This window comes from Echinops telfairi, unplaced genomic scaffold, assembly GCF_000313985.2.
Source record: "Echinops telfairi isolate 266 unplaced genomic scaffold, ASM31398v2 ScPeMD7_7412;HRSCAF=8450, whole genome shotgun sequence".
Lineage (NCBI taxonomy): Eukaryota > Metazoa > Chordata > Mammalia > Afrosoricida > Tenrecidae > Echinops > Echinops telfairi.
In genome coordinates, this window is record NW_022111312.1 from 12,432,612 (window position 1) to 12,457,014 (window position 24,403).

Genomic DNA, 24,403 nt, shown 5'->3' on the forward strand with positions numbered 1-24,403 from the left:
TTTCTATTCCCATAAACAGTCACAGTCTTGGAAACTCACAGGGGCAGTTCCACCCTGTCCTATAGGGACGCTATGAGTTGGGATTAACTCGATGGCAGTGCCTGCAAAATGCATCCCAACATGCAGGTCCTCCTGAGCATCTATTGGGGACATCCATATGTTCAGACAGTAGTCAGGGACCCGAGGAACAAAACCACCCTGGGGATTGTGTGAAGGGACCCGACCAAACTCACTACCATCAAATCGATGGCTATTCTTAGTGACTCTATAGGATAGGGCAGAGCTGCCCCTGTGTGTTTCAGAGACTAACTCTATATGAGACTAGAAAACTCCATCTTTCTCCCAAGCGGTGGTTTAGAACTGCTGGCTTTGCGATCGCAGCCCAACTTGTTAACCACAATGCCACCAGGGCTCCTGGTCATGAAGAACGGGTCCAGGAAATTAACAGCTAATTTTTTTTCCTGCTTGTGGGACTGGCAGGAGGGTGGAATCCACAGAGGCTGGGTGCAGGAATGCCCCCGGAGCGGAGAGTGGGTCACAATAAGGCCCTTGTTTCCTACCCTTTCATCCCATGTCATCCACGCCCCTTGGCTGGCAAACCCTGATCTTGGAGCCAGTCCGGAAGTGGACCAGGTGTGTATGGTCTCTAGTGCCTGATCTCCCCCAGGAAGTACCACTGGCCAATGGCACAGTGAGGCTTGGGGGTGGGGATGGGATTGAGGAGCAGGAATGACCCCATTGTATGCCAAGGGACAAAGGATAGTGAAAGTCCCACAGTCTGATGCTTTAGGATTAGGCAGGAAACATCTCTCGCAAAGCATGAGGTGCTTGGGAAAGTTAAATGTTGCTGATGTCGAGAGTTGGTGAGGGGTGCAAACTGTCCTAGGCTGTGGTGGGAGTTTAAAATGGTGCAGCCACACACTCAGGGCCAGTTCCCAAGGGTTCAGCCCTTAGCTGCTAACCACAAAAGTCCCTGGTTCGAATTCACCAGACCTCTAGTCCTTAAAAGATGATGCTTAGAAAACCCTTTGGGGAAAATGGTAAATACAGGGAGGAAGTGGGGAGAAGGCAGTTACATTGGGAAGGCTGAAATCAGTGTCAGAAAACAAAAGGTGTACCTATGAATTGTTAAAAAGCAATTTGCTATATAAACTTGCGTGCAAATCACAGTAAGTTTTTATTTGTATGTTTAAAAAAACAACAAAAAAGAAACCGTCCTGGGCAGTTCTTCTCTGTCCTACAGGGTCACTCTGAACTGTAATTGACTTGCTGGCCGTGTATTACATCATGACTGTACCCTCTGACCTTTCCCTCCTGAGTATTTTTCCCAGAGAGATGTGCGCACAGGGCACAGCAGGGAGATGTTACTCAATGTTGCGTTCTTGGTTATGGTCAGAGATTGTAAACAACCTAATACCCAGCAGTAGGGAATGCCTTAACTATATTGTAGTGTATCTGTAGCATGAAACAATGTTGTCAAATTATATGTGTGTTATAGACAATCATAAAACTGTTACTGTAATAAAAAAAAGTGTGTGTTTTGGACGTAAGCTATATAGCTGTAACAAAGTGACCCCAAGGTTTAAGTGGAAACAAGGTCTTTTCTCTTTCACCTAACAGCCTATTACAAGATGTGGTCCAGGGTGGATGGGACTCAGTTCTTGTAAATAACAACAGTCATTGCATTTTGCTCACAGCTTCAGAGGGTCAGGTACTTGGGCAGGGCCCAGTGGGCATGCCTTGACTGTGCTTTGTGATGTCTGGGGCTCCAGCCGGGAAGTCTTGAATGGCTGGGAGCTGGAATGATCTATCTAGCCCATGGGCTGGGAACGCAAGGAGGTTTGTCTTGATTGGGACCGTTGATTGGAGCGTCTCCATGTGTTAGGGTTTCTGTGCAGCTTGATGGTCTTAGGGTGGTTCGGCTTTTTGCTCTTAAGAGTGAGTGCCCCACAAAAAGGTGAAGCTGCGTGGCACCTCCCTCTCTGAAGGCTCCTATCACTTCTGCCAGGTTCTATTGGCAAAGCAGATACAGACCTGCCAAGATTCTGGGGTAAGGAACAAGACCCCAACACTCCATGTAAGGAGTGCCAAACACTGGGTGGCCCTGTCTGAAACCTTCCCAAGTGGGAAACTCTGTTCCAGGAGGTCACTCTGTACCACAGGCTGGTTTGGTTGGGGGAGGGGAGAGTGTCTTCTAGCCCATGGCTTCCAGGTAACTGGCCCCATTGCTGCTCTACCTTAGCCAGGGAGCAGGATGACCTGAGAGTGGGGCAACAAACTCAAAAAACCCACTGCAGAAGGGTCACTTCTGACCCCTAGCGATCCTATAGCACAGATGGGAGCTGCCCCCTAGGGCTTGCAAGGCTGCTTTTTTTGTGGAAGTCGAATAGCCAACCATTGGATTGGCAGCTGAGCGCATAAACATTGCCCAACCAGGACTTCTTTGGAGGCAAGCAATTCCTTATAAAAATGTGGTTCAGAACTGGCACACCTCATTCCTCCCTGCGTGCCCCTGGCTAACACTTCACTTAGCTGCAGGGGATGCTGGAGAACATTGCCTCAAGCTAGGTGGCCGTTTGTCCCCATAAGTCAACATTTAAACGACACTCAAGTGGACATTGAAGCTTTGCAGCAGGGTCATTCTAAGATAACAGTTTTTTTAGTGGACTAAGCTTTTTAATGTTGGTTGAGAAGACCCTAAAGATGAGTTCAAGGCAGAACGATCCGCTCAGAAGGTTACGGTGGCTGATGTTTTAGATTTCAAAGGGATCATTTTGATAGAGTTTCTCAAAGGACGCAGGACAGTCAAGGAGCTATTATGAAGAAAAATTGTGTTAGTGGAGAAAAGCCTAGGGAGATTGTGCAATGGAATTATTTTTTCGTCGCGACAATGTGCTCACTCATTTTCCGAGGGTAGGGCTGTCCTAGGTGCATTTCATCTGTCAACCTTGTGCTGTCCATCTTTCATAGCCTCTTCAGACTTCTCTTTGATTTTAAAACTCAACACTGGAAAGGATTACAATTTGAGTCCCCAGGGAATGTCCAAGAGACCTTTGTGAAGCGGTGCGAATAGAAGAGCAGACAGAGTTCTCGGGGAAAGAGGGGAAACACCGCTTTCTGAAGCATCTAGACGTAGATGGAGCCTGTGTTGAGGAACCATAGTTTCACATTTGATCTTTTTGTTTAGTGATGGTGTCTGCCACCGTGAAGCAGTGTGTGAATAATACCTGTGTCCGTAGAAATAGCTCTGCATGGACGTATAGAACTGCGTGCAAAACATGCCTGGAAGAAACCATAGAACAAAATCTGGAAAAATAAACTGGAGTAGGAGGAAAAACATGGAGAAAGCACAATTAAAGCCATCAGAAGAGAACAGGCTTCCTGATTGGATAGAGACTGGTGGGTCCGGTGGCACGGAAACTGTGGACCTTGGTCACCCCTCACGACTGGAGCTGAATTCACGCCCTGTGACCCAGTTTCTAGTGAAACACCAGGCAACAGGTCTGTAAGAGGAGCAGACACTAGTGAGGTGTGCACACCTAGAGAAGGGCGGCACTTCCCCTCGGGCTAAGTTCAGGAGGGTTGTGATGGAAAGAGGAAGGGAAGCAGGAAACCCAGGGAGGAAGTGTGATGAGTTGATGGTTCGGAGGGATGGCGACCAATGAGATGAGACCAACTGGATGTGAATGGTTGGATGTAAAACTGACCATCTGCTCTGCAAACCTGCACGCAGTCCCTACAGAAGGGTCTTTGTTTTTGCTTTTCAAGGATAAACTGGTAGTAGTGCTTACTTTTGGCAAAGGGAGAGGAGACAGGCTAGGGCTGTATTCAAAGTAGATGTTAGCCACAGCACGATGTTTTAATTTTTAACAAGGAGATTGTCTTCAAGCCTTACTTGTGAAATTAAATATTAAATATAACTGAAGAGGGCTCGGAGAACATCTGGCTGCTGACCTGGCCGTTTGGGCCTTATCTCTCCAGCACTGAAGGGAGCCCTTGGGGAAGGAACACAGCCCGGGATCTCCCAGAAGCCTCAGCCCAATGACCTCACCTTCCCCAAACCATTAGTCAGGTTAGAGCCTCACTGTCCCCCACCCTGATTCCAGAGGGCCTACCTTTGGACACGGATTGAACTTCAGAACTATTTTGCCCTGAGGAGGGGAATTCAAACGTGACTAAAATAGGTGCCCTGGTCACAGAGATTGCTCATGAATTTCACATAAGAGGAGGGTGGAGAAACATCCCGCCTGGGGACACAACATCCTTTCAATGACATTCAGACACCAGACAAATCCAGAACTGAGCAAACATCTCTCAAACATTAGGGCTGGACCTTTAAGCCAAGTCAGTGTCACAACTGACAGAAAGGTCGTGGAGCCTGTGCACTGGAGAGGGAAAGAGGTAGCAGAGGGGCATGGTGGGCCACTGGTAGCAGTCTCACCTTCCAGGAGGTAGGAGTCCCGACTCCCTGCCAGCACACCTCATGCACAGCCATCCCTTGTCTTTCACTGAAAGTTTGTTGTTATGATGCTGAACAGGTGTCACCAGAACTTCCAGACTAAGAAAGACTAGGAAGAGGGGCCTGGTGATCGCCTTCTGAACATGTGGGTCACCCTGAGTCAGGGACCCCTGGAACGGCAGCCAAAGAGAAAAGACAGGAGCTGCCAATCAAGACGTGAGATGGTATGGCCCCAGAATGTGGGGAAATTGCCACAAAAGGACCTATTGGGACAGTCAGCAGCACCCGGACATGGGTGGTACATGAGACCCTCGTATTGCCCTGCACCCATGCCAGCTCCTGGCATTTGGTAGTTGTACTGAGTGCTCATGTAGACACAGGGACGCCTCAATAGGCGGCCTGCTGCCAACTACTTACTAACTCCCAAGCGGTGGAAAATAGGAGTGGGCAACCCTTATTTTTGGTAAAAAGCCAGGTAGTGAATCTCTCAGGCTTCATGGGCCATACGGTGTCTGTCACAACTACTCACTCTGCTGTTGGAGCATGAGAACAGCCGTAGCCAATACGGAAATAACTGGGTGTGGCTGCGTGCCAATAAAACTTTATTTATGAACCCTGAAATTGGAATTTCATCTAGCTTTCACATGCCACAAATATCCTCCTTTTGCATCTTCTCAACGTTACCAAATGTAAATGCCTGGCGAAGCTGACTGCCGTATGATAGCAGGTGGTGGGCTGGGTTTGGCCTGCATGCTGTAGTTTACTGACTCTGATGGAGAACACCAGGCACACAGGTGCACACAGACAGGGAATGATAGTGTGTTGATTTGTGACTCCAGGTGGACGGTTGGAAAGAGAATGTACGGGTGGCATATGACCTTCGCCTTCACATGGAAAAAGGAGGCTCAAGAGCAGCCTCAGCTCAAGGCCAGTTCTTATGAGGCTGAGGTCAGACATGCCTCCTCTCTCCAACCTTCTTACCAGCTCTGACACCACTGTTCCCTCTAAGGTACTCTCCATGTCTCATTGCAGTGCCCAGCCAGAACTCAAAGATGATACTCAAAATTACCAGGTTTATTAGGGAAGTGTAACCGGTTAGATAATTCTTTTTTTTTTTTCACTGTAAAGTTTTATTATGCACACCCACGTCCCCATCGAGGCCTCTAGGGTCTGAGGGGACTCTGTCCCTGAGCCTGGGGTCAGATGTGGACCCTCGTGGACACGTGAGTTGTGGGAGAGGCGCCATCTAGTCCTCATAGGAGGGGCCCTCCAGTAGCGGCCAATTCAGGCAATGTCCCCATGGCAGCAGTTGCCCACCCCGTATGGAGGTAGTGCGTGAGGTCCCCTGCAGCCTTCAGGGAAGTCTCCGCTCTAACTGGCCGCTGGGGCCATTGTCTTCTGACACAGCCTGGCCAGGAGCCCCGCCATCTGTAGGAGGGCGTTCACGCCCCCTCTTCGAGCTTCAGGTGGGCGGGTTAGATAATTCTTTTAGAGGTCCCAGTAAACACCCAAGGGGCATAACTCTGAACCCAAAGGTACTCGGCTCTGGCTCCATGGGTCAGCAAACCCAGCTCCCTTATTAAACATCCAGAGGCACCCCACATCACAAGCCAGCCTCCTGCCCCAAAGCACTGTTTTACTGCTCTGTGGGCTGGAAGGTCCACTGCTCTCTCAGGCCCTGGCTCCTCGTCCTGCTGCTGTTGCTGCTGCTCTGCCCCTCCTCTGGTGTCAGCCATCTCCTGGATCAAAGGGGTCCACATGCAGGGTTCTTGATGTCCACTGGGCATGCCCCACTCCTGGCTCTTCTTTCTTGCTGATAATGATGGCTGATTTTGAGCAGGGCAGAATCACTCAGACCAAATCACATAATCCAGTCCGGATCTTCCCCTTCTCTCCCAGACCCATAAGGAAAACGAGGTTTGTCTGGTAGGAGTAACAAAGGCTATGACTGCAAGAGCCATATTAAATAATTGACTGCTTTGCAACACCCTGCTCCACCAGCAAGCCTCCTGCCTTTATTTTGCATGTACTCTACGATTTCACTAAGAGGCGATCTTAGGATAGTCTCAATTCTAATGACTCTCCAGTAGTAAGGCGAGGGACGGAGGTGGTCCTGTGTTCTCTACTCTTCTAGTTTGTCTGACTTTTTGCTTTGTTTTAAAAAAACAAACAAGAGGTTGAGTTCTCCACGTTTTTTCTCCCGTTCTATCCAGGACTAACCATCCGTCGTGGCCCCTGTCGGAATGGCCGGTGGTAGCCGAGCACCATGTCGTTCTGATTTTAGGGTGGACGGTGTTGTGGTTCATGTGGACTTGTTTCTTCTCTGCACTTTTCATGACCTTCTTACTGTTGGCTCCCAGTGAGTTGAGACCCATAGTTGTGTTGAAGATAGATAGCCACTTCACAAGCATTTAGACCCCACATGCTACTCACTTCACTAGGAAGCAGATCATGATGTTTGCGAACCATATGCCATTGACAGAGCTGTCACTGAGCTAACTGGTTTTAATATCAGGGTCTCCTTCCCCCGTATTGGTTTCTTTAAATTGGTGCCACTTGATGTCAGTGATCAGGACTCTAGAGGAGGTCTGTCATGGTGATCTGTTGAGAGGTGAGTGTGTCCCATTTTCCTAGCATTGAGACAAAATCTCTTGTATTTCTCCTGCCCATGTGGCCCTGCATGGTTATTTCCAGGAATGAGACTTTGAGTCTGTTGGAGTGGTTGCTTCTGGAGTAAGGGGGGTTGGCTGGAAGGGGAACAGAGGCATGTACTTTTCCTCAGTGACTCAGCGAGGACTCTTTTCATTGCCAGGATCAATTTATGTAACTGCTCAAGAGTGTTGGATCACAGTGCAGTCAGCTTGTTTAGTTGCAGGGCTTGAAATGATGCCCTGAGCCGAGTTCTGTCTCTCACCATCGCTCATTTCTGTTTTCTTCCACTTGGCCTCATTCTAGGGCAGCTTCTCCCGACCCTGAAGCCCACGTGAACCATCTACCAGATTAGGAATCCCAAGAGAAAGGGCATCTCTCCAAACCAACCAGTCCATCCCAGATCCCAGGACCGATTTGAATTGACCCTATTTGAACCATGTGTCCACCTCTGAACCAACCAAGTGATGAGGGATTAGAGGATATTGATTGGCCAAGACTGGGTCACATGACCACCCATGGCCAAGGGGGTACTGTCAGCACTACCCAAATGACCAGGACTGCGAGTTGGCCAGATGCATTCTGTTGTTGCCTTTGGGAGGAATGGAAGCGAGACAGATCACAAAGCAGTTACTTAGTAAAGACCACTGTGCACCATGCTGCCTGCCCTCCCCCATTCTAGCCCCAGTTTTAAGTTCACAGCATCTCAGCCACAGCCTGGGCAGTCTTCGCTGGAGCTCTTGAGCTATAAAACATGACCACAGTCGTCATGCCCCTTGTCCACAGCTCGCGGTGAAGAGTGGTCTGTCCTCCATGTCCTGTTGTGTCCACCCTGCAGGAAACACACAAGATCTACAAGCAGAAGCTGGAGGAGCTGACGGCCCTGCAGAGCCTGTGTAGCAGCTCCATCCACAAGCAGAAGAAGCGGCTGAAGGACTTGAAGCACACACTCCAGAGGTACGTGGGCTGCTGCTCCCAGACGGGGACAGAAAGCCCCCTCGAAACTGGCCTGAGCAGACGATGAGGATGTCTGTAGAATAAACCAGGGTCACTGGATCTGGAGGTCCAGGGGGTTTTTAGGAATCTTCTTCTTCTTTTTCTCTCTCTGAGTCCTACCTTCCTGTGGATTGGCTTCACTCTCAGGCCGGCTGTCCCCTCCCAGTGCCACCAGCAGTGTCAGGCTGTGTCCTCTATGCGGTCTTACTTCACCCTGACTCTGCCACCGGCAGGATGAGAACTTCTTTCCCAGTAGTTCTGGGTTCATGCCTCATTGGCTGGTAGTGGTCATCTGACAGCCTGCGAGCCAACTGTGGGGACTTTGGTTTCCCGAGGTTGGGTCATATGACCTCCCTAGATCTGGGGGTGGGACAGTCCTAGTGGAAACAGTGGGGGGAAGGATAAGAGGAAGTTTCCCAGAGGAAAGCTGGGCGCTGTTATAAGAAGCCTCTCTGCTTGGTAGATAAACAGCGGAGCTCCTCCTCGTGGGTTGGGGGGCGGGGATGTTGGCGTGCTCGGTGGGGCCATAATTGGGCGCATGACTCAGTTCACTCTTGATCTTGCTGTCTCGTGGTTCGGGACACTCTTTCCCTGCAGGGTCAGCGACACAGTACATGTCGTGACTCCCTAGGCAGTCAGGGAAACATCGTAGAGTGCCCCCCCCCCCCCAGTCACATAGGTGGGCTTCTGTCGCAGGGTTGGCCACTCCTGAGGCCCCTGCCCCTTCCCTGTGGAAGGGTACCGATTGGGGAACTGGAGGGCCATCAGCCAGGGAGTGGAGGGCCCAGAGAAGAGGATGTGGGTGGGCCTGTGTAAAGACATTCGCTGAAAAACCTTTCACAGCAAACAGGTTCCCACTTAATAATGACCACCCAGTTTGTTCAGAGGCATGGGCTGCGTTTGTCATCGTGTGACCACTGGCTCGTCATTTCTGTGCCCAGTTGTTCCATTTAAGACATCTACTCTTGGGACCCACGAGGCTCTGTTCACCCTCGGGGCTCTCCTTCTCGGATCCCTTGCTACGTGCGGCCAATGCTTCCTCGGTACAGGGGCTGTTCCACGCAGTGTGGAATGTTGAGCACCCTCCATGGCCTCGCCCCCTGGGTGCCAGTGGGACCCACCTCACTGGCTGTGAAAACCAAAGCTGTGCCCTGTGGGGACAGGGAGGGTACGATACCAGGATGGGAACCAGTGAGTCAGAGGTTGCATTAAGAGTCAGCTTCTTCACGGCAAGGACCCTCGCTATTCCAAGGGCGGGTCTGACCGACTCCCCCAGTCACAGAGTGAAATCTCACCCAGGACTCGCTAACAAACCAAGACTCGCTAACTGCTGCACTTGAGAACGCCTCCCTGCCTACTCTTGTGGCCATCTTCACGCCATTCCTTGGCAAAGGGCGGGAAGAATAGCTATTCCCAGCCAACACCAGTGAGCTGGCCCTGTGCACGAAGAGTCCTCTCTCGACGCTTCATCTCACGTCCAGTCCTCTCATCCTGACAATGGAGTGTCTGGGAGGTAGTCTGGGAGGCGTTACCCCTGTTTTGAGATTTGAAAAATAAGGTAGAAAAAGGTTCTTTTCCAAGGTCATAAAGCTAGCAAAGAGCCAGAATCAAACCTAGGGAGAACAGATGGAGGCCCCACAATCAAGCCCAGAGAGAACAGATGGAGGGGCCAGAGTCAGGCCCAGAGAGGACAGATGGAGAACCCAGGTTGCCAGAAACATTAGGATGGGGGAGAGAGTGGGGGTGGGCATGCCCCAGTACATCTAGATCCTCTTTCCAGTCTCACTCCTGCCCTGCTTCTCCTGTGCCCCTCCAGGTACAAGCGCCATGCCAGCCAAGAGGAGGCAGAGCTTATCCAGCAGATGGGCGCCAACATTAAGGAGCGGCAAGACATCTTCTTCGACATGGAGGCCTACCTGCCCAAGAAGAATGGGTAGGAGCCAGGGACTTACTACCTTCCTGCCTGGGCCTCGAACTCCCGGTCCCCCTACTGCCCACTCCCTGTGGGGACTCTGAGGCTGAGGGGAAAGAGGAGAGTGAGGGAAGGGAACAGAGGGTCAGTACCCCGGCATACCGTGCCCCAGACCATGAGGGGACTTCAGCCTCACCATGTGGAATGAGTGGGGCATTCCCAGGACGCCTCTTAGCAGGAAATGACTGAAGCACCTGCCACCTGACTGGCACCACCCTCAAGTCAAGAAGAAGGTCATTTACTCCCAGTGGGACACTGGTTTATTGAGGGCCCGCTGTATACAAGCCACTGTGCTGGGGGCTCTCAGTGTCCTCACAGCAAGCTGGTGTATCCTGACACAGGCTCTACGGGACAGCCCTTCCTCGCCTCCCCCAGCTTCTGGTGGCTCCAGGCGGTCCTGAGCACCAGGCTGTGTTACTCCATCTCTGCCTCTACATGGCTTCTTCCCTCTGTGCTCGGAGTCTCAAATCTCTCCTTGGCTTCATGGGGACACTGGCCATGGGATTCAGAGCCCACCCTAGATCCAGGGTGACGTCACCTGCAAGCTGATGCCCAAGTACATCTGCAAAGACCCTTTTCCCAGTGAGCTCACATGCACAGGTTCTGGGGGCGAGGATGCAGGTGTCTTTTGGAGGGGGACCCCACTCAACCCACCAGAAGGTTCTCACAGATCTTTCCTTCTAGGCTCTACTTAAACCTGGTCCTGGGCAACGTGAATGTGACCCTTCTCAGCAACCAGGCCAAGTACGTATGCCTGGACCCCAGCGTGTGGGGACTGGACAGAAATAAAAACACCTGAACAGTGGGGCTCAGGCTTTTGGGTCCTTGTGGCCCTTTCCTTCTCCACGGGGAGCTTTTTGGGGAGGTTTTCTTTCCTTTCAGAGCCAGTACACTGGGTGAACAGGATCCCCGTTTCCCATGAGAACAGCCCCCCTCAATTCCACGCCTTCCCTCATACTTCCCACAGGCGGTCTCACCCACCCTGAGTCAATCTGGCTTCAAGGGAAGTGGACCAAGGCGTTCTGTGAGAGTAGTGGGGTTGAAGACAGAGCCCCCCACCTCTCTGGCCCCCGGCTACCCTCCCTACAGGCCTAGAGCCCTGAGCCAGGAGTCTGGACACTTGGGAACCTTTGAGTAGTTGACCCTCATTCCCTAATTGAGCGTCAGCATTCATTTTTCTTGTTAAAACTTTTTATTGTGATCTACTGGAGAAAACGGAGGCTGTCTACTCCTGTCAAGATTGACAGCCTCTGAAACCCTAGGGGGCGATTCTCTCCCACCCAGGAGGGTCTGCAAGTCGGAATGGGCCTGGTGGCAGTGGGCATTTGTGAATCGGGTGAAAGTTGGCTGGATTTCTCCTTTGTGGGGTGGGAGAGTGGGGACGACTCAGGAGTCTGAGGGTGGGTGGGGCCATCACAGTGACGCGGTGCTTTGTGGGGGCAGGTTCGCCTATAAGGACGAGTACGAGAAGTTCAAACTGTACCTGACCATCATCCTGCTGCTTGGTGCTGTGGCGTGTCGGTTTGTCCTTCACTACAGGTAATGGTACAGGGGGGCCAGGGGTCATTTGGCTTGAAGGCCAGCAGCAAGAGGTCCAGGGTCTCTCCTGCCTCTGCAGTTTGTTGTGATCAGATGTGGGGTGGGAAAAGGGCCATTTCCCTACACTGTACGGCTATCCAGGAAGCATCTATTAAATGCTTCTGGAAAGATGTCGTGGTGACGAAGCAGCTCAGTGTGGTGGATCCATGCCTTAGCCACAAAGAGGAATGAAGTCCCTGTCCATGCTCGGACACAGATCAGCATGGAAACATTGTGCCACGTGGACAAACCAGTCACGGAAGGCCATGCGTTGTGGGATCCTGTTGGTCTGAATGTCCTGGAAGACAAGTCCATTCATAGAGAAAGTCGTCAGGTGGTAGAGGCAAGGGGAGCAAGGATTGACTATGCATGGACAAAGTGTTTTATTCTGGGTGATGAGAATGTGTGAAAATTAGGTCGAGGTTTTGGCTGTACAGGAGCCCTCGTGGCGCAGTGGTTATGCATTGGGCTCCCAACCACAGGTCAGCAGTTCGAAACCATCAGCCGCTCCAAGGGAGAAGGACGGGACTTTCTCCTCTTGTAAAAAGTTATAGCCTCAGAAACCCACAGGGACAGTTCAACCTGTCCTGTAGGGTCAGTATAAGTCGGCACTGGCTCGGTGGCAGTGAGTTGGTGAGATTTTGGTTGTGCCGCTACATGAATATACTGAAAAGCAACGAACTGTACACTTGGAAGGGTGAGCTTTATGGTATCTAAATTATATTTCAGTTTAAGAGAAAAAAAAGATTGCCGAGACAGCCTGGGTTTGAGTCCAAGCTTTGTCACTGCCCGAGGGCTCACAGGCAGTGTCCCCTGGGACCCTCCGTCTCCTCCTCTGTAAAAGGAGGGTGATGGTAGTGTACCTCACAGCCTATTGGTGGTAATGAACTGAACTGAGCCCCAACCCTCGGGGTGAGGGCCTGGCACGGGCCCTGGGTCCTGGTGGTGCCGCCGAGAACATTGATGGTTATTGTTGAAGCTGGCCGAGGCCGGGCTGCTCTGGAGGGTGAGGTGGTGGGGGATGTGGCACTCTCCCAGCAGGTTTCATTTCTCCCTCTGGCACCCACTTTTCTGCCTGGGGGATAGGGACCAAGGAGTAGAAGGCCAAGTACAGCGTGGGCATCTAGCCACGTGTCAAGAGTTCGTTTCCTGGCAGGCGCTTGGCCAGCAGTCCAGCTGCTGGTCTGCCCACTTGTATGCCCAAACAAAGGCTGCTTTCGGCCCTGGGCCCGTGCCTGCCTGCTGCCTTAGGCCTGGCACCTTCCCCTAGAGGGCAAAGGCTGTGGGACAGGAATGCCCTGCTCACGCGCCCCACTGGAAGGAGGCGAAAGTTCTCTCAATACGTAACCAGTTTTCCCTGATGCTGGGACTCCAGGGCCTTCCAAGGGCAAACTTGTGGGGTGTTGCCAAGTTCTAAGACTAAGAGGACTTGAAAAGTGCATGTGAATTGAGGGCCACGAGCTATGGAAATGATCCTAACCCCCAGGCCCTTCCAAAAGGGGGCCAGTAGTGGCAGAGTCCGTCAAGGGGATGTGAGGAGGACAGCAGAGGTCAGCATGGTGGCCAGCCGGGGAAGGTGGCAGCCTGCGGAAGCTGGAAGAGGCAGGAGGTGAATTCTCCTTGGGGTCCCCGGAACGAAGCTGCTGCTGACTTCCAGCCCTCTCCAAGGGCAGACGTCACTGCCCTTCACTACATGGGTGGCCGTGTGTCGCAGCCACAGTGGGAACCTCATACTCATCAGCAGCAGAACCCAGGCGGCACCTCCAGTACATCTCATTAGGGGACCAGGCCTCCCACTCTACAGATGGCAAGACTGAGGCCAGGGTGGGTCTCCATCAGGGGTCACAACACAGCCCGTCTGTCCAAAGGATGGTTTTTAAAGGTGCACCATACTCACAGATGATAGTCTTTTATTGTCTAAGCCGGTCTGAGCTAAAAGGTAACCTCAAGGCCTAGTTTTAATTCAAGGTTGAATATCTCAGGCCAACAGGCTCAGGGAGCCCTGCATTCTCTGCTGGTCCAGTTAGTTTGGATTTTATAAGGATTTGATGTCTTCTCCCATTCTCTCAGGCTGCTCTTACCGTGACCCCATCGGAATGGTTGGCCGTGTTAGCTAGGCACCATCCAGTTCTTCCAGGGTCTGGACTGACGAGGCCATGGCTCATGTGGACTTAGTCCTATAGACTAGTTCCTTCTTTGAGTCTGGTCTCCTTTCGCATACTCTTCGTGAGTACAGACCAATAGTTATATCGATAATGGCTGCTCATAAGCCATTATCGACCTCAGACGCTAATCACCAACTAGGATATAGCACATACAATATTCTATAGGATATAGAACATACAAGGTGGTGAACTATGATACGGCTACTGACCGAGATGTTCCGTGAGACCATCATCTCAAATGTAGAAAACCAATCTGGCCAAGCGTTTGCTCAGACCTCAAGAATTTACCGGGTTGCAGGGCGGTGGGTGTGGGCAGGGAAGGAGGGGGAACCTCAGCTTGAAGGGCAGGTAGGTTCTGGAAAGGAGCTTGAAGAGGGCGACTGTCCTTCGAGGGGAAGAGCAGCAAGCTCCCTGCCTTCCTGGCGGCCAGTTGAGGCATCCAGGGCCAGCATCTACCTGGGGAGACCTTGGTCGTGGGGTGGGGTGGGCTGCTGTCCCTGGTTCTCATGCTCACCCGCATTCCCGCCCCACGGGGCTGTTTGTCCACACAGGGTGACAGACGAAGTCTTCAACTTCCTGCTGGTGTGGTATTACTGCACCCTGACGATCCGGGAGAGCATTCTCATCAGCAATGGCTCGAGGTAGTGGGGCGTGTTCGAGGGGGCCGACTGTTGGGGAGGGGGCCAGGTCAAGGGCTGTCACCCTGCTTGGGGACCCAGGGCATCCATCCATGACTGCTCAGGTCCAGGACAGCTGCCTTGGGTCCTATTGTGACAGCGTCACTTGTGTGCGTTCAATCCGATTTAGCACCAATGGAAATGACTCTCTCCTCTCAAAGAACAAGCGGGCCCATTGGGTCCTGGCTTTAGATAAGGCTTGATGTAGATGCTCAGGGTTATCAGGAACCAGTTTCATTCCATCTCTCATCTCTGCCTTGGACTGTGTTGTCATTCTTCTCAGACTTCGTGTGGGCAGGGTGTGCGTGTGCGTGTGTGTTTGTGTGGGGGGGGGGGGCACCCAGCAGCCCCAGGATTGTCATTAGTATTTCCAGGAATGGGGGACATGTTTCTTCATCCTAAGAGTCTGGGTCCCTTTTGTACTGGCATAATCACAGGCTGGTCCTGGACCCAGTTACTGTGGCCAGAGAATGCTCTGCTGCGATTGGCCAGGTCTGAGCCCCACACCCTCCCTGATAGCTGTTGTTAGCTTGAAATTCCCCTCAAAAGCATAGAAGCAGCCGAGTATCAGGAGGCGGAGTGGGTCCCCAGAGGAAAACTGGGGTACTGTTAGGAGGGTGGATTCAGGGTAACAAGAGTGGGTGTCTCCCAAGGATTGGGTGGGCTCAGCTCGTGCACTGCAGCCCTCAGTGCTCATCACTTAGCCACTGTTCCTGAGCTTGTTGTCCCCACTCCTTCCCCCCTGTCCTTGGATAAATGCTGCCCTTAAGGTCACAAATGGTCAATTATTCTAACACGGCGATGAGTCCAGTCTGAAACATGAAGGGTAACTAAGGGCCATAGTCTTGGGGACCGGGGAGTCCTACCCAACCAGTAGGCCTGATCTCTTTTGAGTTGGGGTTTTGTTCCACACTTTTACTCCCACTCTCTCCAGGACCGTCTAATGTGATCCTTTTCAGAGCGGTTGGTGGTGGTAGCCGGGCACCACCTAGTTCTTCTGGTCTCCATGCTCTAGAGACAACGTCTGTGTGGTCCATCGGTCCATTGGACTCATTGCTTCCCTGTGTCTTGATTGTCATCACTCTTCTTCCTTCCAGCTGGGGAGAGACCAGAATGGTGATTGCACCATCTTTTAAGACCCGAGTCACTACTCAGCACAGTAGGAGGTAGAACAGTATCTTTGTGAGCTGTGTTATACCACCCCCCCCAAAAAAAAAAACAAAAAAACCTGACAAACTATGGTCTTGGGGCCCTGGGCCCAGCGACTCGTTCCTTCAAAGAGTTTGGTTACGTCTAAGAAGTTTTTGTGACGTTGCCCCTGTATGCTCCCCCACATTTGTGGGTCTATTAGCAGCAAAGATAAACACACATAGGCGAACATCCTCTGTGAAACCTATACATAGCGGGTATTTAAATGGAGAGAAAATGTTTTGAGAAACGATGTACAAATGTGCTTTACACAATTGATGTGTGTATGGATTGGGATAACAGTTGTATGAGCCCCTAATAAAATGTTAAAAAAAAAAAAAAAAAAAAAAAAGAAACCTATACATAGCTGCTTGCAAACTTCTACTCGCCCGCCCACGCCTGCTCAGCCAAGCATCTACTCATTGATCCCCACTGTTACAGGCTTGTGCCTATAACAGATACACTGCCTCTGTTGCCTTTACCTCTGGCAAAACCCCCAGTGTCTTCTCTTGCCTCCAACATTCTTTGCTGCCCCCACCCTCTTTTACTGTATAGTGCCTTCCCCTTCACCCCGGTCAACACCTGTCTACACGCTAGCCCATAGGTTCCCGCACTTGTTTGGCGTACCATCCCCCTTTCAGAAACAGCATTACACAGCTGGCCATTTAAGACCTCCATACTGCAGTCCATCTTTTAGTATCAAGTATCAACCTACCTTTTTGGCCCTCCTGGGTCATTCTGTGGCCCCCAGGGCGTGGGCAATGTCACCTCTGGGAAACTCTGGGCTAGCTGGTGGCTTCCTCTCCCTCCTTTCTCCTCTCACCCCTGGCAGCCATCACGGGATGTTTCTTTTGGTGGGAAAACCTTCTCTTGATGTTTTACAAGAATTGCCTCCCATAATATGTGCCCTGTTGTGGTTGACAGATTTCCCTCGGCTCCCTGTCCTCCAGGTTAGGTTCATCGTATCGTGGATGGCTCCCAGCTCGAGGACTATTCCTTAGCGCTGCGTGGTGGTCCATTGTGTACCCCGGTGATTCTTTCTTTATCCATTCTTCCACTCGTAGGCATTGCAGTGCTTTCCAGCTCTGTGCCTCTTATCTAGTGACGCCATGGCGCCTGTTTCTCTCGGACGCGTGCGATGGAGTGTCTGCTGGGTCAGTATGGTGTGTCCTTTCACAGCTTCCTGAGGAAGAAGCTGCACCACACACTGTTAGCCACACCCATGGGCCCCCAGCACAGCCATTTCTTTGCAATTCAAGTTTTGAATCGCTTTTTTTTTAACTAATGTAAACATTTTAGGGGGCGGGGTGGGGTGGGGGAAGAGCACTGGTTTCACCGCCATCTGTAAGGCCAGTATCACTTTGTCGGGGCAGGGGGAGAAGAAAGTGAAATGACCCTTTCCTCCTTCTTTCTCCTGCTGGACTCATGGGAACCCTTTTAAGACAAAGTCATTTTCTGCTTTGAATTGTTATTGTGGTTCTTGAAACTGTGTTTTTAGTCATGGCAGGCATTTTTAATGGAATGTGAACACGATTCGTGGGACATGTATGCTCCCAGGACTCGTATGCTTCAGTGGTGGGGTGGTGGGATGAGGCCGTGTTCACTCCGTTACTCAAGTAGCAGCATGCCCTGAAATGGGACAACAGCTGCCCACTAAATCCCAGGCCAGACAATGTCAGTGGTCACGTGAGAGTTGAGAGTGTTCAGGGGACAGCATGCCGATTCTCTTCAGGAAGAGCTACCGTGCTCAGCCCTTTTTCTAGTCCGATAAATTGAGGGTTGAGGTTGTAGGACTTGCTATAAAGAATGAAATAAGACTGAGTTGGGGGGTGGTCCCTGGAAGACTGGGCCCCCAAGGAAGATGGCGAGGGGCACTCAGTGGGGAAGAACAGGCCTTTAGAACCGAGTCTCACCTGCCTCCCAGAAGGGCCGTCCCTGAGCCTGTCATTCCCAGCACTGCGTGTGGTACCTGCACATTCACTGACCATCTCCTGAGTGCAGCACCGGGCGGGGATGCAGAGAATCCAGCCTTTGTCTTCAGGGAATGCACTGCCCAGAGTCTCTTCAGGCCCAGAGGCCTTTTTCAGAAGCTCAAGGAGCACAGGTTGGGGTGGCAGGCTCCAGGCTGGCTCAGCACTGGGGCAGGTGAAAGGCTTCCAGTGGCCTGGAGGCAGGGCAGGCTTCTGGGGTGCCCACCAAAGCTGTGGCTAGCTTGTGGGGTGTTAAGGAAGAGGGGAAGGGAAGTGTAAAGTAGTCCGACATAGGCACAGACTTGTGACTCATCTCATTCTTTCCTGGAGACCATCTCCATGCCCAGCCTCTCCTCAGAGCCGAGTTCTCCTGGGGCAGGCAGGGTGCCTCCGAGTCCGCCCTGCCCAGCCCAGGACAGGAAGGAGCAGCTGGGAGGGGCACTGCCTCAACTCTAAAGCATCCAGGGCAGCTCAGGTTGGTCCCCAGCAGTCACCTATAGCAGTGGTTGTCAACCTTCCTCATGCCACGACCCTTTCATAGGGCTCCTCACGTTGTGGTGACCCCCCAACCATAACATTATTTTCGTGGCTACTTCATCACCGTCGTTTTGCTACTGTGATGAATCAGGCGACCCCCGGGAAAGGAGTCTTGACCCACAGGTTGAGAACCGCTGCCGTAGAGCTTCTGTTGACATGAATGGAGCCCCAGGGCTGGACTGAGGCCAGCCCCCTGAGCCACACTGGACTTCGCACAATAGTGGTGCTGAGAGGGGATTTGACTGGGCTTCCTGCCCGTTTCCACTTAACCCTGACGCCTGGACTGGGGTGGGCCGGAGTCTGGGAGGTGCCTCCCCAGGATAAAGTGGGTCCCGTGGTGGTGTCTGAGGTCCCTGAGATGAGGCGCTGTAGCTCCTTTATACACCAGTGTTTTTGCAGATGTTGCAAATGACAAGAAGCCACCCCATTGGCCTTAAACAAGAAGGGCGCTCCCTGTGTGTGTGCGTGGGCCTGGGAGGTTCGCTGGGCAGTCCGAGGGGCCTCACTGCCCCTCCTCTCCCCACCCTGGTCTTCCTCCACCAGCTAGAATCTTGAGCCAGGTTTCTCATTGCCTTGGTCAGTCACAGTGACCAGTGAGGTGCAGAGTTTTCTTGATTGTCCAGCCCTAAGTCATGTGCTCAAGGAGCCCTGGTGGCAGAGTGGTTAAGCATTGGGCTGCTAACTACAAGGTCAGCAGTTTGAAACCACCAGCTGTTCTGAGGGAGAAAGATGGGGCTTTTTACTCCCGTAAAGAGTTAGCAGTCGCGGAAACCCACGGGTTTCTTTGCCCTGTAGGGTTGGTCTGAGGCAGGATCAACTTGATGGCAGTGAGTTTGAGTTTGAGTACATGTGCCTGATGTTAGCGCTCTCAGCTCTCTCCCCCACCCCACCCCCCAAGTGTGGCATGGGGGTGAGGGGATTCCTCCCGAGAAACCAGGGTCCCAGCGCTGTAAGGGGGGGAGGTGACTGAGGGACGGACACAGTGAGGCGGGTGCTTCTGTTGGCTGTTGTAGGGAGGCTGGCCCCCGCGGCTTGGGAGAGGCTTTCCCACTTCCTGTCCTCAGTGTGGAGGCAGCAGCCAAGGTGCTCCTTCTAGGCAGGAGGGTGAGACTTTATTTTACAGAGTTTGCAGACTGTCCGGAGAGCAGTCCTCGGGGAAGGCCATCATGCTTGGTAAAGTGGATGGATTGACACAGTGGCCACCAGCAAAGGGCTCAGGCACCGGGACCATTGAGGATGGAGCAGCACCGGGCAGGGTTTTGTTCTGTTGTGCATGAGGTTGCTCTGGGTCACAGCACCACACAACAACCTGCAGAGACTGGGTTCAGTTCCCAGCCAGTGCGTCTTTTATTTAAAAATTACTGGTTGAAAATGATGAGGGCAATGGATGTGCAAATGTGCTTTACACAGTTGATGTATGTATGTATTGTGATGAGTTATATGAGCCCCTAATAAAATGATTTTTAAAAAAGCTTCCTTAATAAAACATTAAATCCTGGGGAAAAAAGTTTACTGGAGGCTCATACAACTCTTATCACAATCCATACATATATCCATTGTGTCAAGCACATTTGTACATTTGTTGCCATCATCATTCTCAAAACATTTTCTTTCTTCTTGAGCCCTTGGTATCAGCTCCTCATTTTTTCCCCTCCCTCACTCACTGACCCACCCTTCTTCATGAATCCTTGATAATTTATAAATTTTTTTTTCATGTCTTACACTGACCGATATCTCCCTTCACCCACTTTTCTCTTGTCCACCCCCCTGGGAGGGGGTTATATGTAGATCCTTGTAATCGGTTCCCCCTTTCTCCTACCACCTTCCCCTTCCCCTCCTGGTATGGCTACTCTCAATGTCGGTCCTGAGTGATTTATCTGTCCTGGATTCCCTGTGTTTCCAGCTCTGATCTGCTCCAGCCAGTGTGCATCTTGTGTGTAGCTTCCACATGTCGGTCACACTCGTCTGTCGGGAGACGTGTATTGCTGTGATGTTGAATAAATTTCCACAAGCTTCAAGACAGAGAAAGCTAGGGAGAAAAGCCTGGCACTCTCCCTTCAAAATCAGCCTGGAGAAGCCTATAGGTCACATGGGCCTGATCGGCAACCCGTCAGGTGGCTGGTGCAGAGCCCAGTGATGCATTGATCCGCCATGAGTCGGCAGCCACTTTGATGGCGGCAACAGCAGTTTGTTGGGTAGGGGTGGCAGGCACTGGGGTCCCTCAGAGCATAGCCATTTCTTCGCCTGTGCAGGTAACACAAAGCACAAGCCAGGACCGGCTTCAGGTGTCATGGAGGGCCGTGGATTATCTTCTCCAGGCACAGTTCCCAGGCACCTGTCCCTGAATCCTGGCCACTCTCTTCCCCCCTGCCCATAAAGCAGAGCCTGCAGCCCCTGAAGCTTGGGTGAGGAGCATGGCATCTGGACTCCATCAGCTCACAGATACCCTGGCGCCGGGGGTTGGGGGCATTCAGATGGGCGTGCGGCTCCATCCTCGATGGCATCTGTCGGAGCAGCTCTGGGTACTGCAGGCTCTGCCATGAAAAGCTGCTGCTGCGCCAGCTAGCTGCCCAGTATCCGATTGTCAAGGCCGAGTCCCCCAAGGGCGAGGGCCCAGCCTGGAGGAGCCCTGGGAAGCAGGGCAAAGGGGACAGGCAGAGTGGGGCTTCCCAGACAGGAGACCGACGTGTGACCGTGCACAGTCCCAGGAGTCTCCCCAGAGACCTCTTGATTGCAAGTCAAGCTGAGTCAGGAACCTGGGCCAACTGCTTGTGCTGGGCAGAAGACTGCTCTTTGACAGGCCTGAGGGTGGGGTGGGTAGAGACTGAGGGACAAAGCAGCGATGGACGGACGTCTTAGCTTGTCACCATGAGGACCTGCTATCACCTGTAAAAATCTCCTGTCACCTTCATGCTGGTGCCACTGGGCCTGCTACAGCCCTCAGCAGCCATGCCTCCTCGACTGTCACTGTGCACATCTGGGGGGTGCCTGTCACTCACACGGTGTAAGTGGCACTGCTAGCGCTGGCAGTACAGACCTGACCCCCTCTCTCTCCCAGGGGCACTCACAGGCCGAGGGCTTCAGTGATGGTCTGGGCCGTGCGCGAGGGCCGAGAGGCAAGGGCCTTGACTGCCGTCCCCACAGTGTAACAGCACTCTTCCCGCATCTGCTGTGCTGCCCTTGGGCGCTCCTCCCCGCCCGCCCTGCCTTCTGAGCTCTGTCCCTAGGCAGTGCTGTCCCCACCCTCGGGCCCGAGGGGGAGCCTGTTCTGAGGAGGGCAGGGAGACGCCATGCTATCTCTCGCTCAGGAGGCACCGAGGGCCTCTCTTCCAGGGTCAGAGGTTCGGGCTAGACGGTCCTACGACCACTGAAAGCCACTTTTCACTCAGGCGACACAAGAAAAAGCTCAGCACACTAATTTTCAACTGCTAAGATTGGCAGACGCGTAGGGTTGGAGTTTGGTGTTGGCTGAGGGTCTGGGGAAGCCAGTGGAATGGAAGGTGGCCACCCTGCTTCTCGGCCGCCCCCTGGCACAGGGACGTCACTGCCACATGGAGGGAGACAGTAAGAGCTGGCGAGGGTCAGGTATCATTCAAGAGGACAGAGGCAACAGACCTGTAGGTACGGACCTGGCCGTCAGGGCAGAAAAGCAAGTTGCAGGGACGTCTTCCCTGCCACAGCTCATCTCGTCTCCCGAACCAGCACCTCCTCGGGGGCCCTCCCTTTTCCGACTGGCAGCCCTGCTCCGGGAGGGAGCGAGGGAGCCAGGCCAGAAGCAGGCTCGGGCTCTGAAGGTTAAAGGTCTGAGGCCCCTCCTCCTCCCCTCCTCAGGAGGGTGAGGACCAGCACACCTGTCTGGGGGGCAAAGCCTCTAGCTGGAGGTCCATGGAGCTCTGAGGGAACAGGGTCCCCCCAGCCTCTGGACTGGGCCAGTGGGTCTGGGGCAGGGCTCCCAGGGTGAAGTCACACCAGGGCTAGTGCCAGGTGAAGGGTGCCTGTCTCCGCTAGGCTCGAGGAGCTGTGTATGTGTGTGTTTTCACGCGTTCACTCTGCACACTGACTGTGCACCTGTCCTGTGTCAGGCGCCGCAGACACATTAGTGACAAGACAAGGCCCCTGATTGTCTGGAATGTACATGTGTGTGGGAGGAGGGAGCCCCGGTAACAGGCGAATTACACATAGAACAAGTCATGTTTAAGTGAAACAGAGTAACTCCAGCCCTGTGAGGAAAGGGAGCCGGTGCTGTGGTGTGCATGGGGCGGGGGGCTTCGGGACTGTGGCTGCTTCAGAGGAGGCGGCCCCTTTGAGGAGGTGACATTGGATCTGAAACTTGCCTTCTGAGCAGGAGCCAGCAGGTACCCATGCCCTGAGGTGGCAGCAGGCTTGGCAGGTCCAAGGAACAGAAGGACCGGGTGCCCGAGCACTTAGCATGGGGGCACAGGGAGTGGGGCGAGGCCGGGAGGAGCTTGGGACTCACTTGGAAGGGCAGCAGGAAGCCCCTGGAGGTCCGAGAGTGTCTGTGTGTCTGTTGAGTGGGTTAATCTACACCTGGTGTGTGAGGTCAAGTGACCAGTTGGGTGGAGTCTGTTCTAACGCGTGGCACCCCGTGTGGGGTAGAATAGAATTGCACGCACAGGGCTTTCCAGAGCTGGGTTCTCTGAAGTGGACCACCAGGCCTTTCTTCGACGTTCCTGTGGGAGGGAGCACTGGGACCTTCACTGTTGAAGGAGGTTAGCGGTTTGCACCCCAGGACACTGAGAAAGGCAAGATAATGGCTTGATGACACCCCCCCCCCTTATCTTGCCCAAGAAACAGCTTCTCTGCCACCACTGAAACCCCTGTACGGTTTACCCCTCAGGGGCCCCAGGGTGCCTCCCGCTGCTTTCCCCACTCCTGACCTCTCCCCTCTCCCAGGATCAAAGGCTGGTGGGTGTCTCACCACTACGTGTCCACATTCCTGTCAGGCGTGATGTTGACTTGGTGAGTGCCACCTCCTCCTGCCCAGCCCCAGGGACCTGTGTTTGTGGGGGGGGGGGGGGGGAGCAGGAGCGGGCAGGGACCCACAGGTAGGGGCCTGTGAGTTTGCCGCCGGGCCAGGGGCTGGGTACAGGGACCCGGCTGGCTGAGGAGGCGACGGCATTTTGGGGGCGGTTCTCAAGGGCAGAAGTTACTGAAAGTTATGGCTGGTGATTGAGTGTGCACTACCCCCTGGAGCATCCTTGTGCAAGGGCCGGCAGAGGGACGGGCAGTCGGCTGGGCACGTGGCTTCGGGAGGACAGTGGCTGCCCCTCAAGGCTCTGATGGGAAGAAGGGGACCCTGGGTTGGAGGAGAAGGCAGAGTCGTTGCCTGGGGCGTGCTCAGCTGCACGTCTTCTCAGCAGCCACAGCTTGAAACCAGGCCGAGCTCACCCTCCACTCGACTGGAAGCCTCCTTCTGTGGTGGGGCTGGTGTGGGGACGGGGCGGGTGTGGAGACGGGGCGGGTGGTCCCTAACTTCTGATCCACAGCCACCTCAGCTTGGCCTTTCCACCTTCTCTCCAGGCCCAACGGACTCATTTACCAGAAGTTCCGCAATCAGTTCCTCGCGTTTTCCATTTTCCAGAGTGAGTGTCTGCTTGGGTCTGGGGCAAGAGGCAGGGGCTGCTGTGACATTCACTGATGGCATTCACTGACAGGAGCCCTTTGTGAGTGGGGGGGGCGGCGGGGGGGGCTATCCCCAGGTGACCCCAGGGGGAAAGCCTCAGCCTGGGGTTGGGAAGAATGTGAGGAAATCCAGAGAAGAGTTATTTTCTCCCTCAGATCAACTCTTACCTGCCCACCTCCAGCCCCTGCCCCAGGTTCCAAGTAGCCCAGGTGGGCCTTCAGGCACACAGTGGGCTCGGGCACCCCCTTTGTCTTCCAGCTTCAGTAGGGGAGGGTGAGAGTGGGAGTTGGGTCTAACCCCTTAGGGATGGCCCTTCTAGTTGACCTGTGTCCTGCCAGATACTTTGACCATACGCATACTTACATGCGTACATATAACCTGTGTTAGGTATACTTTGGTGATACTTGTACATATCTGCGTAGGTATAACCTGTGTAAGGTATACTTTGACCGCACGCATACTTACATGCGTAGGTATAACCTGTGTAAGGTATACTTTGACCGCACGCATACTTACGTGCGTACGTATAACCTGTGTAAGGTATACTTTGACCGCACGCATACTTACG

At 53.1% G+C, this 24,403-nt stretch overlaps 1 protein-coding gene across 1 annotated transcript in view; it reads left to right on the plus strand.

The window, feature by feature from the left end:
* TMEM120B (transmembrane protein 120B) overlaps positions 1 to 24,403 on the plus strand; it is a 38,371-nt gene that overhangs the window by 11,246 nt on the left and 2,722 nt on the right. The window contains exons 2-8 of the mRNA XM_004709592.3: positions 7,947 to 8,065; positions 9,921 to 10,037; positions 10,761 to 10,820; positions 11,520 to 11,615; positions 14,371 to 14,460; positions 23,106 to 23,171; positions 23,733 to 23,794. Of these exons, the coding sequence (XP_004709649.1) occupies positions 7,947 to 8,065; positions 9,921 to 10,037; positions 10,761 to 10,820; positions 11,520 to 11,615; positions 14,371 to 14,460; positions 23,106 to 23,171; positions 23,733 to 23,794 (610 nt within the window). The remainder of the gene's footprint in view (positions 1 to 7,946; positions 8,066 to 9,920; positions 10,038 to 10,760; positions 10,821 to 11,519; positions 11,616 to 14,370; positions 14,461 to 23,105; positions 23,172 to 23,732; positions 23,795 to 24,403) is intronic.